Genomic DNA, 16491 nt, shown 5'->3' on the forward strand with positions numbered 1-16491 from the left:
TGGCTTGGTCTGCTTTGGTGGATCACCATTGCCTTCCAAGAGGTGCACCTGGGAGTCTGCCATTGTGTGGGAACTAGACATGTTTTGTTTGGCTTCTCATTGCTTTAAGGAATTCTAGATTAGGGTCAGCCTTGGATAATTAGATTTCTCCCTTTGAACCTTCAGAAGATGTGAGTCACCATCTGAACAGGGGCCCTGGGAACAGGAGCCAGGCCTGTGCTCTGTCATTCAAGCCACTTCACAGCTTCTCTCACTCAGCTGTGTGACTGGTCTCCGTGATCATTGGAGGTTCACCCCCTGGCAAGCACCAAAGGAAGATCCCAGACTTCTCCTGGGCAGTCAAGCCCTCCAAGACTTGGACTTACTCCCTCTACCAGATTTTTTTTTTTTTTTTAATGCCCTCATTCCTCATGAGTCAGAGCTCTGGAATGCTCCTTGTCTTTCCTTTCTCATCCTGGGGCACCCCCATTTCCTACCACACTGACTCCTTTGACACCACTCTTCTTTGACTCTGGGCTCTGACCGATATACTCCCAACTGCCCGTCACTAAACTTGACTTTTATGCATAGCTGACGGATGTTTCTCTAAGGCCTTTCTGACTTTGCAAATTGATTCTTCCTTTCTGTACCCTTCTGTTCCATTCAGTGCAGAGCAGACTGCTCTTGACTGCACACTTTGCATGGGTGTCTCTCCTGTTGGGCCACAGGGGCTGCCAGGGCAGGGTCTGCCTGCATCACTGTTTACACCCACCAGGCTGCATGCAGAGGCATTGGGCAGATAAGCCAGTAAGAGACTTCTTTCTCAGAGTTTCTCAGACTGTGAGTGTTCAGTGCAGTGTTGTTTGTTATTGAATCTGAAGTCAGCTTCACCTGTCAGTGCATTCCTGTGCCTGCAGGTGGCCTGGGCTGGGTGTAGTGAACTGCATTGCACTGAAGGGATAACAAGCCAAGAGATGGTGCCCGGAGTGACACAGTGGCCTGCATGGCTCTGTGGGCCAAGGAGAGGCAGGGAGGTCCCATCTCCTTTACTGTCATCACCCCAGGAATGACTCTGTCACTAGTTTGGAAGGCTAGTTTATATATCTTGGCATTTTCTCCCTAGGTAATGAGTCGGATATTGAACTAGAAAAGAAGTATAAAGACGATGATCGAGAAAAGGGCCCGAAAAGACCTCGGGCGCAGAAAACAGAGAAGGTCCAGAAGATCTCAGGAAAGGAGGCGGGACAGCTTTCTGGAGCCAAGAAACCCATCATCAGTGTGGTTCTAACTGCTCACGAAGCCATTCCAGGTGCCCATGATGGGTGGGAATGGCAAAATGGGCTTTCAGCAGGACTGTCCCGGAGCAGCCTGGCAGGGTAGTCTTATTGGGAGTTCGGGCTCAAACCAGAACTGTGGTCTTGGGTGGTTCATTTGCCGATGGGGCTGTCATTTAGTCACCCATGAATTTGGGACAATGACAGACTTACTTCCTCCCCAGGACTGTGTGGGTAATGTGTGGAGTAGAAAAGGCTGCTGCCCACAGAGCGTCCATCTGCCACAGTGGCTGGCTCTGGATTGGCCTCTCCAGGAGCACTGGCTTGTGTGCCCCAGAGCCTCCACTGGAGGTCCCCTCCCTTGCTACCAGCACCTGCCTCTTCCTGGGAAGCCAGCCTAGACAGACACTGCTGCTCCCCTGATCCCGGGAACTCTGCTTAACTATTTGTATTTTTAGTGGGCTCTCCAAATATTGTGTATTACTAGAAATTTCCATTTCTATTTCCTTTTTACATGAAATAACTGGTGTATATGCCATGCTATTTTTTAAAGTCTCTTTTAGGATGCAACATTTTAGAAAAAAAGGGGCTTGTAATAGTAGATTTCAAAGCATGATAATATTTTGATTTTTTTCCTATTTATTTGGAATGGTAGTTGTCAAAAAATTTACAAGATCAAGTTTAAAAACAGCTACTGCCTTTTAAGTATCTATTTTCTTTGCTTTTTAAAAGTATATTTTCAATGCTAATAGTAACTCACAATTTTAAGTGAAAGCTCTGAATAAATATTTCACTGCAGAGTCAGGCAATCAGTACAGAATATACAATGTAAAATTAGGTGCCTAGAACTTTCTGGAAAGTCACTTTGCCCAATTTCACTTCAGAACAGTATTATTCTGTTCTGAATGATTATTCTGTTCTGTTCTATTATTATATGAGGGTTTTCTATTTCCAGTGGTTGCTAGAAAAAGTTTCCACAATTTTTCTCAAAATTTAGTGGCAATATTTTGAGATTTTGACAGTAAGGTGAAAGTGTAATTAGTTCTCTTTGATATTCCAGAAACAATATCAAACAATATTGGAAACTTTTCTAAACAGCAGTTGACACCTTCCATCCCCCTGACACACAGGTCCATGCACTCAGGCCCATGCACACACACACACTTGGTATGTGTATACACGTGTGAGGGTTCACTGCTATAAAAGTGGTCTTTGATCATTTCACATTATAAAATTGCAGAAGCAAAGGTGACCTTAGAGATTTTTCATTCCGAACTTTTCATATCATAATGATGGCATGGAAGGAGAATTCCAGAGATGTTAAGGTAATGTCGTATGTGGGACTGACCCCAGAGGGTGTAAATTCCTGTTTGTAGTCTCTTTTGTCCTTCCATGCTATCTCCTGCAGCCTGTGCTTAAAGCTCAACATGTGTGGCTCTGAATAAACCTTGCACATAACGTGTATATGATTGTAAGTAGAGATGTCCATCATGAGGACATTTAGATGGATTAGAAAACTTGCCCCTTCTCCCCTCACACACACATACACACACTTGCACACATGCAAGTTAAATGTGTCAGCTGGAGAACAGCTAGTGTGTTGCACAGGACTCCTGCAGCACTGTCTCTGCTGGGATGGGTCAGCCTTTTCTAATGCCTCCCATTCAGCAGTGTATTGTGCCTCCACCTCAGGTGCTACCAAGATCATTCCAGTGGAGGCGGGGCCTCCCGAAACAGGAACAGCAAATCCCGATACCACTGCGGCAGATCTGGTGCCTCGGAGAGGGTACCAGGAATACGCCATTCAGCAGACCCCCTATGAGCAACCCATGAAGTCAAGCAGGTAAGTGTACTGATCTGTGTGACCCACAGAGCACTAGAAGGGTCAGTATGTTTGTTCGTCTGCGGTCTGTTTACAGGCTTATTTGTGAAGGATGTTGCCTTCTTGACGTGAGGAAAGAATTCACCCTCCGTCACAGCTCCAAGTATATATTGCCTCTGAAATGCAAGGCAGAGCAGCTTGTTTTTGGAACTGAGCACCAATTGGCTTAATGAAGGTGGAGCATTTCACTTCAAGCAAATGTGTTTAACCTTTATTAGGAAAGGTATAAACATAGCCTGTCTTCTCTACTCTACGTATTGTAAACAGTCTTCATTCCCCTCTTTCAGAAGTACTACAAGAATGTTGTAAATGGTTCAGACATCCCATATAATGTGAATTCATGTAAACCATAGTTCCCTTTTCCAGATTTAATGACTTGGTAGTTTGGTTCATATGTCCATAATTTTATCATGATATATTAACACACATTGCTTTAATTTTATTATGTTTTCAAACATGAAATACCAACTGTATTATTTTCAGCTTCTAAAAGAACATACTGCACCATGAAAACCTTTCATTTTAAAAAATATTAAGAGCTGGAGATATAGCTCAGTGGTGGAGTTCCTGCCTGGCATTTGCAGGGCCCTGGGTTTGATCCCCAGCACTGCAAAAATTTGTGTTTGCTATCATGTGGGCCTGTTGTCATTTAAATAGCCAGTATTTGCTATGATGGACAATGTAGTGGTTAACATTCTGAACCCTCATCTTCCCATAATTCTAGGCTTCTTGTGGGATAAATTGATAGAAGTGAAATTGATGCATGGTAGGGTATGAGTCCTTCAAACATGAACCACCATTAGACACCATGCTCCCAGTGCACGGAGCAGTCAGTCTGCCCCTGTGTGAAGGAGTATGTTCCTTATTCCCTCCTCCTGGCGGGGGGGGGGGTTGTCTCAGCTGTGATATGTCCTTGCAGAAGTCCATCAGCAAAGTGACCACCAGAGTTCTGAAAACATTTTCCCAGATACAATTAAAGGCAAAGAGATGCCCGTTGCCAGTGTTTCCCTGTTTCTAGAAGAGGCGAAGTAAAAGCTTCTTGGGTAGAACTCAAGCCCAAAGACCGGACAACCCTATGGTGGCTCTAGACTCTTCACCCTGAGTTCAACTCAGCAAGCCATGTGTCTGTTAAATGCTAGGTGCTGGCATGTGACAGAGTCTGACCCAGTCCCCATGCTGTGAACCTTGTGCTCTGTGCAGCTTGACACAGTTATTTGCTTTTGATCATCTGTCACCCTGGCCTAAGTTGTCTGGTAGAATCTTAGTTCAGGGTGAGAATAAATGATGAGATGTGAGTGTGATGCCTGACACACATCACACCATTACACTGTCACATCACGTGGTGCCTGACATTACACTGTCATATCATGTGGTGAACTCCATAATTTGTAGCTTCAGTCCTCTGTTGTTGTAAATGTGAACAACTGAAGTCTTTGATGGAGTTGTAAGAAGACTCATTCCCTTGACGAATCTGTAATTGAATTAAATCTCATGATTGTTCTCTGTCTCAGGGGGATTTGCTTAACCAATTATCGTCACAGTATTTCAAGGTCTGTTAGGAGGGCTTCAGCTGAATGACACCCTAGTAACAGGAGAATGTATTCAAAATTCCATTGATAGATTTAGGCCACATTCCTGTTATGTGTGTTGTTAATATTCATTGTGTAAATTATAAAATAGTTAAGAAAGGCAGCTTTTTTTTTTCATGAGGACTCTGCTCTGTAAAATATAGATTAAGAAGTTTAGGTTATATCATTTTTTTTCTTTAGGTATGATACAGATTTATATAGAAAATTTTCTAAGTCCAGAAAGCTAAGGAAAAAGTAATTTGTCACTACCCAAAGACAGTTCATATTTTTGATGTATTGCCCTATGGCCCTTTTCAGTATGTTCATTTTATAAAATTGAGTTTGTGTTTTATGTGTGATTTTGTATTTTGTATTTGAAACTTAGTCACGTTACATTTTCATTATTACTCAGAGCATTCCCACACATCTTGCTTCTCAGCTATATGCTATGACTTATTAAGGATGTAGGACAGTCTGCTCAGCTCCGGACATGGAAGCCAGTGAGATGACTTTAAAATGCTCATCTGATTTGTTGTTACCTTGAAGGGTTCGCCTTGGTATCAGGAGAACAGGCCTTCTCAGAGTCTCCTTCCCCACCGTCTCCTCCTGAAGGAACGTGAGCTTCGGCCGCTGACCCTTTTTACTCTCTGATCTCCCCTGTTGGTACCTGTTGCCCTTCCCTGGTGCATCCCCGCACCCTGGCTTCGTTGGCTGCTGTTCCTTCTTTGGCTGTCTGCTCAGACGTGCCGTCTGCGGGGAGCCTTCCCTGTCCCTCAGATCAGGTCATCTGCCTGAACAAGGTGCTGGAAGCGTCCTGCATTTTCCTTCCAGCAGGGAAGATCCCTGCTGCTGACGGTCCGACTGTGACTGGAAATCCGCAGGCTGAGCCCCCGAGAGCAGGGATGGGTTTGCCTTTGTTCCCTTTTGTATCTCTAGTGCCTGTAACCCTTTTCTAAATGAACGAATGAGTGCAAAAAAGAATGTGCAATGAAAGTAGTTCTGTATGTTGATGCCTTCAAGCAGCTTTCTGTTCTTAAAGACTGGAAAATGGACAACGAGCAACTTCATCTGAAATGCTTTCTTTCAGAGAGATTCCCAGAGGTGGATCAACTGGGCTAAGGTATATGAACTTTTAAAGTTTCTTTCTAAATGCAGGGTGACATTAGCTCTCTCACTGAATAGGCAACATTGGAGTAAATTAATCTAGTAGAAATTCTGTGGACTCTGCATCCCTGTGCATCTGCTCACAGTCATAGTGGTTTGTGATCAGAGTCAAAGGCCAGTTGCCCTGCCTCTTCTCTGCCAGGAACAGGGCACCTAGGGCTTTGCTAGGTACTTGTCTAATAATACAGAAGCTCAGAAGATTCTCTTAAGACCATTTTGATCTTGCATTAGAGGAGGAAATGCTGTGATTTGTTTATTTAATTAACATTACAGGGATTTTTTTCTTTACTATTCTTCATACCAATACAATGTATCACCTTCTGGATATCTTTGTCATTTGGGAAAGGTACAAATTACTTTGCTTAAATATGCCCTGGGTCTAGGATGCAGGCATATTAGGAACTTTAAAATTTGAATATTTAAATTACATCATTGAGTTGTACCCACTGGTATTTATGGACTACAGTCCATTTAAATGGTGTTGATTCAGAGATGAGGTACACTGTATTGATCAGACCTGGTTGTGTGGATAGTTTCACAAATGCAGACTTACAGTTGTAGTAGGTAGAGCTGATGCTGTCTAATCAATGGCTCTGCATGATTACTGTTGTGTCACAGGTCCTTCTTGACTCACTGGACATACCACTGGGAAGAGCAGTGACAGCTACAGAGGAAGTCCTACCTGCTTCTTTGGTCTCCTCTGCCTGTTCTGTCTCTAGTGCTACTGAAGTACTTTTGGTGACTGTCATGTGCTGAAACAAGTATCAGCCATTTTGACAGCAGTGAAACTCATACAGGAGCCTTCTCTGTGTGCAGGATCCCTGGGGATGCTGCTCTGCATCAGTCATTTCAGGCAGCAGAGGGAGAGGATGAGTGGGCAGGCTCTAGAAGCAGGTAGTCTGCCAGTGTTCAGATCGCTTACCAGTTTTAAAATGTTGGGCAAACGCTCACTTTCCTTATCTGTAAAATAGGCATGATAGATAGGATGGAATAGTTGGAGCACAGTTGGCCATGTTAGAGGTCCTCAATAATCATTAGCTGCTGCTCTATCTTGTTTAGAGTTTGTGTTGCCACATTGAAGGGTACAGGCTCTATGAGGCACACCATGCTTTTATTTTCTACCACATGCAAAATCTGACAGTGTCTGTCACACATTGGCAGGTGTTAATCACTGGCAGTCATTTGTTTCAATGTATATGAGTTTAATAAATGACAATGTGTTTTCCCATCTGAGGTCTAAACCAGCCATGATGGAGGAGAAGGACAGAGTCTGATGTCAGCTCTGCCCGTGACAGCTGTGGGGACTGATCTTTCAAGCTGTGCTGCAGTGTGAGGCTGCCTGCTGCTCACACCTGCAAGCCAAGCCACTGCTGGCCCTGTGTGCAGATGCCTCCCAGGCTGAGCACCTGCTGTCTGCACAGCCAGGCATCTCCTCCAGAAAGGGAGAGGTGGAGCTCAGCTACAGAATTCTAGGACTTGTTCCAAATTCACCAATTAGATATGTTAGTTTTCTTCTCCTGGAAGAAGCAAAGACCTGGAAAAGGCCTGGGGTCTTTCCCTAATGAGTGGCCTTTACACAGAAACTTGCAAAATGGGAATGAGGTCATCCCAATAGTTAGTGGAATGAACAGGCAGGTCTGGATTTATCAAAACAGCAGAACAAGGTGAGCGTGGGGGCACAGGCCTATAATCCTAGTGACTCAGGAAGCTGAGGCAGGAGGATGGCAAGGTTGAGACTGGCCTCAGTGACTTAGTGAGGCCCTAAGCAATTTAGCAAGACTCTTCTCAAAATAAAAAAGTAAAAAGGGCTGGGGCTGTGATTCAGTGGTAAAGTGTCCCGGTTCAATCCCTAGTACCCAAAGCAAACAAACAGACCCTCCTGTCCCCCAACAACAAAACCAGCTTAACAAACTAGTTGTATTTAGTCTCATGGAGACTGAATTTATCCCAGTAAGACTGGTTCTGTTAAAAAATCCCAGAATGTGAATAGATCAGCTCTTGAACACACATGATTGCTGTCGTGAGTGACACATCTCACATCCCTCTGCTTTCTTTCTTATTTTTTAAGACACTCAGCAAGTTTTTCCCAGCTACCTTCGTCCACATTAGAGGTCTCTCTCCTTTTACCCTGCATACATACCTCTCAGTACCTGCCACCCTGTCCACAGTGTTGTCTGGCCTATCTTCTCTTTCCCTAGACTGAGCTCCTACAGGACCAGGACCTGCTCTTCCATCTGGTCTGTGACTGGCCAGCTCTTCTTCCAGTGCTATTTGTTGAGTGAATGATGCGTTCATACGTCCTCCACCTCACTGAGTTCACTACGAAGCATTTGGTGTTTGCTTACTGAGGAAAGTAACTGTGCCGTCTTCTGTCTCTAGGCTAGGTCCCACCCAGCTGAAAATCTTCACTTGTGAGTACTGCAACAAGGTCTTCAAGTTCAAGCACTCATTACAGGCCCACCTGAGGATCCACACCAACGAGAAGCCCTACAAGTGCCCCCAGTGCAGCTATGCCAGCGCCATCAAGGCCAACCTCAACGTGCACCTGCGCAAGCACACCGGGGAGAAGTTTGCTTGTGATTACTGCTCTTTCACTTGCCTCAGCAAGGGCCACCTCAAGGTGCACATCGAGCGGGTGCACAAGAAGATCAAGCAGCACTGCCGTTTCTGCAAGAAGAAGTACTCCGATGTCAAGAACCTCATCAAGCACATCCGGGACACACATGATCCACAGGACAAGAAGGTCAAGGAGGCCTTGGACGAGCTCCGCCTGATGACCAGGGAAGGCAAGCGGCAGCTGCTGTATGATTGCCACATCTGTGAGCGCAAATTCAAGAACGAGCTGGACCGTGATCGCCACATGCTGGTCCATGGTGACAAGTGGCCCTTTGCTTGTGAGCTCTGTGGCCATGGGGCCACCAAGTACCAGGCTCTGGAGCTGCATGTCAGGAAGCACCCCTTTGTGTACGTCTGTGCCATCTGCCTCAAGAAGTTCGTCAGCTCGATCAGGCTGCGCTCCCATATCAAAGAGGTGCACGGGCCAGCCCAGGAGGCCTTGGTTTTCACCAGCTCCATCAACCAGAGTTTCTGCCTCCTGGAACCTGGGGGGGACATCCAACAGGAAGCCTTGGCAGACCAGCTGCAGCTCGTGGAGGAGGAGTGTGTGTGCCAGGGGATGGATGTGCTCAAGGAGGAGACCTGTCCTGAGGCTGCTCAACAGGACGAGGGGCAAAAGGAACTGGAAGTCCCTGTTCACATGCCTGACTCGGCTGTGCCCTTGGTCACCACTCAGGTGGAAAGTACTGCCCTGTCTCCCTGTGAACTGGAAACCACGGTGGTCACATCAGATTTGCATTCTCTGGCTGTGGTTTCAGATGATTTTTTGTTGAAAAATGATGCCTCTTCTACTGAGGCTGCTGCTGCTGCTGAGACAACCCTGGGTCCCCAGCATGGAGGCTCAGCCCAGACTCAGGGGCAAGAAATCACACTATTGCTGCCCAAGGCCAAAAATGTAGGACCCACTCAGGAGACCGGGAGTGCTGAGAGCCCACCAAGCGAGGGCCAGAAGGCAGCTGTACTTCCAGCCAGTGAACCAGATCCTAGCAGATGTCTCAGGTCAAACCCTGCTGAGGCTGCAGACCTCCTTCCTCAGGCGGCCGATAGTCGGGACATCATGTGTCGTCCTGACTCTTGTAAACCTGCCTCTGAGCACCGGCCTGGCAGCACTGCATTCATGAAGGTGCTGGACAGTTTGCAGAAGAAGCAAATGAACACCGGCTTGTGTGAGAGGATCCGGAAGGTTTACGGAGACCTGGAGTGTGAATACTGTGGTAAGGAAAGGCCGCACCGGGCGTGTGCCAAGTAAAGCTCTCTTTCCCAGCAGCCCTGTCCATGCCCAGGATTCTGTTACCTTGGGCTCTACTTGAGCTCATGTCTCTTTGCAAAGAACATCTTTTAAATGAGCCACCCTCCTCCATGGTAGATAGGAATAGGTGACCCTGTGTTGCAGGTAGCAGTTGGCATCTTTGGAGGCAGCCAGGATGACTGCACAGTTGACCGTGCTGGTGTGGTCACGTGCACATGCTGAGGGTTGCACACAGCCTCTACCAGCCCTTTGCCTAAGAAGAATCTTTCTTCTGGTATGTGACAGGTGTCAAGTTGAGCTCTGAGTTGTGGCCACTTCTAGGTGAGCAGAGAGAGGGTATGAAAATGGCTGCAGCTCTTGGTAGAGAGGCCCCGAATGGCACCCTTCCAGTGCACAGTGAAAGCATGACTCCTGGGTCTCCTGGGAGTTGGGGTGCAGGGACTGGGGAGCTCAACTCCAGACCCGGTGTCCTGGGACTGCCAGTGGGGTTGGTTTAGCGACTCCTCTGGTTGTGCATGTGCAGCATAGTGTTTGGTCCTCAGTGAACATTTCTTTCCCTTCCCCATCCCTGACAACATGCACAAGGTGATAGAACCTTAATGTGTGCAGTCTGCCACTGTTGAAAAGTAATTTCCAGACAGAATTGTGGTGGAAAGCATGAAAGGTGACCTGGACAAGCACGCAAGGGAGAGATCTAGTATTAAAAAATAACAATAATTTTTTAAAAATTCAAATTCAGTATAAAAGCAACTTCCTTGTTCTCATGTGAAAATATTTTTTTAGGCAAACTTTTTTGGTACCAAGTGCATTTTGACATGCATGTCCGCACCCACACCCGGGAACATCTGTATTATTGCTCCCAGTGTCATTATTCTTCCATCACCAAAAACTGCCTTAAACGCCATGTAATTCAGAAACACAGTAACATCTTGCTGAAGTGTCCCACTGACGGCTGTGACTACTCGACTCCAGATAAATATAAGCTACAGGCACATCTTAAAGTTCACACAGAGCTGGTAAGTAGCACGCCCGAGTGGCAGCCCTGTCTCCCCTGGGTGCTGATTGCTTTCTCAGATTGATGCATATGGAGGTGTCCCCGCTGCAGGCCATCCACATGTGGACGTCCAGTTCTGAAAGCAGAGAGGGCCTTCCCCTCCCAGCTCCTCCTTCACGGAAGGCACCACCAGACTGCTTTCACAGCCAGGAGTCACTAACATGTTGAAAAAAATGATTAGAATGAACAAATTGCTTTCTGTGCAAATTTGTCAGCATCTGTGAAACGTCCCCAGAAGAAAGATCTACAGAATAGAAATAAAGCAAGGATTTCTGAAACGACATTTTGAAGAGTTACCAGCAATGGGGATGATGATAATAGCTGCCACTGGATGTTGTTGGGAGATTAAATTAGATAACAGATTAAATTAGATGATTGTACTAGGAGTATTGGGCACATTTAAGAACACAGAGAATGCTAGTGAGGACTGTTGTCATGTTACTGTGTTATTTGTCGTAAAGCACTCATAGTGTCTTTGAAGCACTTTTATTAAAAAAAGTGATGTGTTAATTGGAGGTGCTGTCGGTATTCACAGTGGCAGTATTGGTTTAGTTCTCTGGTGGAAGATCATGTAACATAAATGAATGCTTATTTTTGTAAATTTCAACTTGACTCAAGAGGCTGACACCTGAGAGTGAACTGAGCTCTCTCAAGTCATAGAGTAGGCACACCTGGCACCAGGGGTGGTTGTGTTTTAACTGCATGTTGTTTACTGGCACAGATAGCACAAGATGAGGCTTCAGAAAGTTGGTGTGCTGCCATGGCTTTGTGGCATAAAAACTACTAACCCCCTGGCATTTCGTCACTAAGGGTGAAGTCAAGGTGTTTGGGTACAGTGGGTTTTGAGGCTGAATGCTGACTTCCAATACTGTCTCCAGCATGCTCACAGGCTCTGTGGCTTTGGACAGATCACCTGTCCTTTCTGAGATCTTTCACAGCATTTTATGTGAAACATAAAAATCCATTTTATATGCATGCACACACGTTTACATACATGCTTACATGTAAACTCAGGTACATATATACACATTTATATTCAGATGTGTTTACATACCCCCTCCCTATGTGCACATAGATGTTGTGGAGCTCCCCTGTGGATACTGGGAGGTTGTGTGGAATACTCTAGGTAAAAGAGATGGGCGTGGTGCTGGCCATGTGGTTGGTTGTGTGTGGCTTCTGCTTGGCATCCAGCACTTCCTGGTTCACAGTTTTTCTTCTTCCTTGTTTGTCTCTCCTCTCATCCTCCCCACTCCTCCTCCTCATCTCCCCGCCACCTCTGAGCAGGCCATCAAGCATCAAGGCATGAGTTTGTAATTTTTTATGGAATTACTTCCTGTTTGACATTGCTTCCAGTTCCCTCTTAGGGCAAGAACAGAGGTGGCAGAGTTCACTAAAGTGCCTTTGCTGCACAGTCTTCTGTGGTTGAGAGAGAGAGAAGCTGGTGTGAGAGCAGCTTCTTGGGAGAAGACCTGTTTGTGGTGGTTGAAAGCAGGAAACACACTGCTGGGCGTTAACCCAGGCACCCCATTTCCCATGTGCAGCCTTGGGCTGAGTCCCATCACCTTTCTGTGCCTCAGTTTACCCATGCTCAGCTGAGGATGAACTGAGGGACGTTTGTCAGTTTCTCCTAACAGTGCCTGGCCTGGACAAGCACTGTGGACTGTAGCACCCTGGATTTCCAGGCTTTGAGCCTTAGGCTGTGTGAATGACAACTGGGGCCAGTTGTGGATGAACTTGGCCGGCTGGGCTGCCTCGTTTATTCCGCACTCAGGTTTTGCTCCCATGCCAGGTGTGTTCCAGGAGGCTCCTGGTCTAACCAGCTATCTTTTTGCTCCTCCATGTTGTTGCTCAGCTTCTTGCCACCCTGGGGGCCTGCAGTCAGCAGGGGAGTGTTGGAAACATCCCCGAGGTCATTGGCTTGAGTCAGAAGCCTCCATTCCTCTCGACAGTGGCATTTCTCTTTCTGTGGGTTTGAATCTTCCTTCTAAGGGCTTGTCTCATCAATAGGAGGTGAAGGCATCTGGGGAGGTAGATGCTGTTTGCATCCCGTGGCCACGAGTGCGCTATTTACTTAGTAATCTCCAGGAGCAGAGGATTATTCGCCACCTGGGCAGCTCAGGAGGCTTCTTGTCCACACTCTCCTCCCTGCCCCGCACTGTACCCGTTGTGTTGGCCATTCATCCTCAACCACACGGTTCTCGGTGGGTTTTCTGCCACTCTGTCATTTGGAGGAGCAGGTGGAAGTAGGCTTTGTCCTTGGAGGGCAGAGGCTGCGTGGGTGCTTTCTGTGCTGCTGCGTGGCCCACGCTGTGTTAGTGAAGGTCTCTGCGCGTTGCTCATGGAGAGGTGCAGGGCTGAGCATGGCAGCGTGACCTGGCCAGCCTGTGAGAGCCATGCTGTCCTGCCTGTCGTCAGCATGCACGTTTTCTTAGCAGTGTTACAGTGTGATTTCCTCCTTGGCCACACTGACATTTGCAAGTCTTACAAAGGAGACCTGTTCAGAGATGAACAGCTGCTGAGGTCATCATCTCCAGCTGGGCTTCAGGTACGGGTAAGGTGGGTCCCTGCCTCTAGGCACTCTTGCTGTTGTTGGGGAGAAGCTATCAGTGAGGGCAGTAGGCAGTGGGTGTGAGCCAGGTCACCAGAGTACCTCATGCCCTGTGCCCTCCAGGGAGGGCCTGCAAGGAGGATTCTGAAGTTGATGAGCAGATCTGGGTCAGGCAAGAGGACGTGGGGGCCAGAGCCCAGGAGACTCCCTGGCACAAGCCCAGGGAAAGCTTTTTGATTCTATGCCATGTGTGTGCTGTTGCTGCTATGCTGGGAGCATGATTTATGAAAAAAGGTACCAGTATTTTGGGTTTAGACAATACTTGTCTTCTGAGCCTGTAAATTATTTCTGTAACGAAGCCACAGGTTCCATGGGCAAGCCGGCACTGGGAAGTCTTCTGCTCCCCTGAATGTGGATGCGTTTGATCTGACAGTAAAGCTGCTCTCTCCAGAATTCAGGGTCTGCAAGGAAAGTTACCAGGAATTTTTTTTTTTTTGGTAACAGTTTTATTGAGATATAATTCACATGCCATACAGTTTGCTCATTTAAATGTGAAATTCAGTAGTTTTTATTATATCCATAATTATGTGACTATCAGCACAATTAATTTTAGAACACATTTGTCTTCCCATGAAGAAGCCCATTTCCATTAGCTCTCGTCACTCTCTGAGCCCCTACTTTCCATCTCTTGATTTGCCTGTTATGGACATTTCTGCCTGAGCCGCCGTCTTCTGTGACTGTGTCTTTCATCTTGTCATCGGTAGTGTAGCATGTGTTCACACTATGCTCCTTGTCATAGCTGGATGGCTCTGTGTTGTGTGGATGCTCTGCACTGTGCTGAGTTTGAGGGACACTTGAAGCTGTATTTCTGGTGGTAACGTCACAGGGTGGAGCTCCCAACTATAGACTATCCTTAAAAACATTTTCAAAAATTTGAAAACTGTAAGAAACTGCGCCCCATCCTTGTTCAGCAGTGCTGTCTTCACGGTCCCTTCATTGCCCCGTTCTTGTTGGGAGTGGTGTCATCATTGCCGTGATGCCGATGAACTTCAGGATGTAGGTCACAGGACAGGGTGGCAGCTCCAGTTCTGTATCCTTGTGCAGACGTCTTCATTTTTTCTGAGCTCTGTTTCCCTTCTCCAGAAAGTGGAGTGACACCTCCCCCTGTTTCTGAGATAGAATGTATGAGAAGTGAAAGAGCCTAAGGATGTCCTCGTGGTGGAGCTGAGGTTCCCACCATGGCAGCATCTGGCTGGGTTAGGGAGTGGCACTGTTAATTGGGAAAAGCATGGAGACTGGAGCTTTCTTCCTTTACCCATGCCCTGGCCATGGGAGCGGGTCTTGCTATAATTCTGGCTGGGATTTTCCATATTAGCTTCAGCTTTTACTGCTTTGAGCTCAGATTTCCATACAGAGCAAAAACTAAAGCCATTTAAAATAGCAGCCCTCTTACCCTTTAAAGGGCCTATATCTAGGTCCATTCCTGTTGCATTAGGATGCTGGGATAACTTGGCAAATTGCCAATTCTGTGACTCTGCCCATTCTTTCTTAGCTAAAGATATATGTAATGATTGGAAAGAGTGTGCACATCTAGCATAGCTTCTTCCCACCACTTCCTCTTTTCCATTAGTAACTCTGTGGTGTCAGTTCATAATCAAAGACATGCAATCATCTCTTGGTATCCATGGGGATTGGTTCTAGGTTTCCCATGATGCCAAAATCCAAGGATGCTCAAGGTCCTTATGTAGATTAGTATGGTATTTACGCATAACCTCCCAGGTATTTCAGATTGTTCCTAGACTTCTTATAATATCTAATACAGAGTAAATGCCATTTGAACAGTTGTTATACTGTTGGCTAGGGAATAATAACAAGAAAAAGTACAGACTTTTCTTCCCAGTATTTTGGATTCACAGTTTGTCGAATCCACAGATGAGAAACCTGTGAATTTGGAGGGCTGGCTGTATTGGCATCAAGGAAATTTGGGGACCTAGTCAAGGAAGTTAGTCGATGACATTTCTAGAGCAAATTCTTTTTTTTTTGTAGCATTGTATAAACTCTGTAAAGAGGAGACTTCAGAAAACACAGTTTTAGGAGAAGGAAAGGGGGCTTTGGGTTCTTATATGCTGAAGTTCAGATCTCATATCCATCTCTGTGATTTTGGGCCAATTGCTTAGCTCTCCCAAGCCTCAGTTTTCTCATCTGTAAAATGGAGATAAGGTCCTTTCTCTTATTTCTCATAGTTGTGAGGATTAAATTAGAAAAAAAGTCCAGAACACCCAGGTCAGCATTCTTTCAGAGGAAAGATCTATGGGTCATGATCCATGAGAAGCTTGTGAAATCCATTTAGTATGGCATGGCTAGCTATTTTAAAAACAAAATAGGATAGAATAAAATAGATAAAATAGAACTCCCTAGCAGTGTTCACCCATAGCCAGGGCGAGGCTGCATTCTGGGGCCTGGGTTTCAGGTTAAGCATTCCTCTGTGAGTGCGTACAGTGTGCTGGCAGTGCTGTCAAGTGGGCGACCTCCAGGGGGTCCTGTTTTAGAGGTCTATGGCTTACAATCCATGGAGATTGGTTCTGACCTCTGTGATGTAATCAGTGACCTCCTGAGTCTCAGTCCAGTGGGGGCAATTGTTAGAGTGCAATTCCTGGGCTCCCAGCTTCGTCACAATTTGAGGGGCACTCGGGGATTCTGTCAAAGCAGTTCCTCCTAACAGAAGTGTGAAACAGCAGGGAGCCGGGCTTATGGTGTGTGACATGACAATTCCCTGTGCTTTGGACTTTCTCTGTTTTTTGATAGGGAAAAAAAAAAAAAACCTGTTCATTTATTTTCATTGGTACACTATAATTATACATAATGGTGGGCTTCATTATGCCATATTCACGTGTGCACATACATAGCAAAGCACAGAGAAAGTAGAGGAAGCTACCTGTGATATCTTTCGGGAAATAAACGGGTACTTCTGGTCAGTATGTATTTTTATCGAGTAGAGGAAACCATTATTTAAAGTGATTGAACATAGTGTTCTTCTTTTTTCAAGAGCTGCAAGAATGTGGTCTTGTCTTATTGGATCACAAAGCAAGCTGGTTTCTCTGTGGTCCTGTTGGGGCATTTCATCTACTGTGCAAGAGGCCTTAGGCGACCAGAGCTT

At 46.1% G+C, this 16491-nt stretch overlaps 1 protein-coding gene across 4 annotated transcripts in view; it reads left to right on the forward strand.

The window, feature by feature from the left end:
* Nucleotides 1-16491, forward strand: part of Zfat (zinc finger and AT-hook domain containing) — a 206253-nt gene that overhangs the window by 89156 nt on the left and 100606 nt on the right. For all 4 annotated transcript variants that reach the window (XM_026407368.2, XM_077800861.1, XM_026407367.2 and 1 more), the window contains 4 exons: nucleotides 1103-1288; nucleotides 2946-3096; nucleotides 8247-9697; nucleotides 10516-10748. In XM_026407368.2, coding sequence (XP_026263153.2) covers nucleotides 1103-1288; nucleotides 2946-3096; nucleotides 8247-9697; nucleotides 10516-10748 — 2021 coding nt within the window. The remainder of the gene's footprint in view (nucleotides 1-1102; nucleotides 1289-2945; nucleotides 3097-8246; nucleotides 9698-10515; nucleotides 10749-16491) is intronic.

This window comes from Urocitellus parryii, chromosome 7 (genome assembly GCF_045843805.1).
Source record: "Urocitellus parryii isolate mUroPar1 chromosome 7, mUroPar1.hap1, whole genome shotgun sequence".
Taxonomy (NCBI): domain Eukaryota; kingdom Metazoa; phylum Chordata; class Mammalia; order Rodentia; family Sciuridae; genus Urocitellus; species Urocitellus parryii.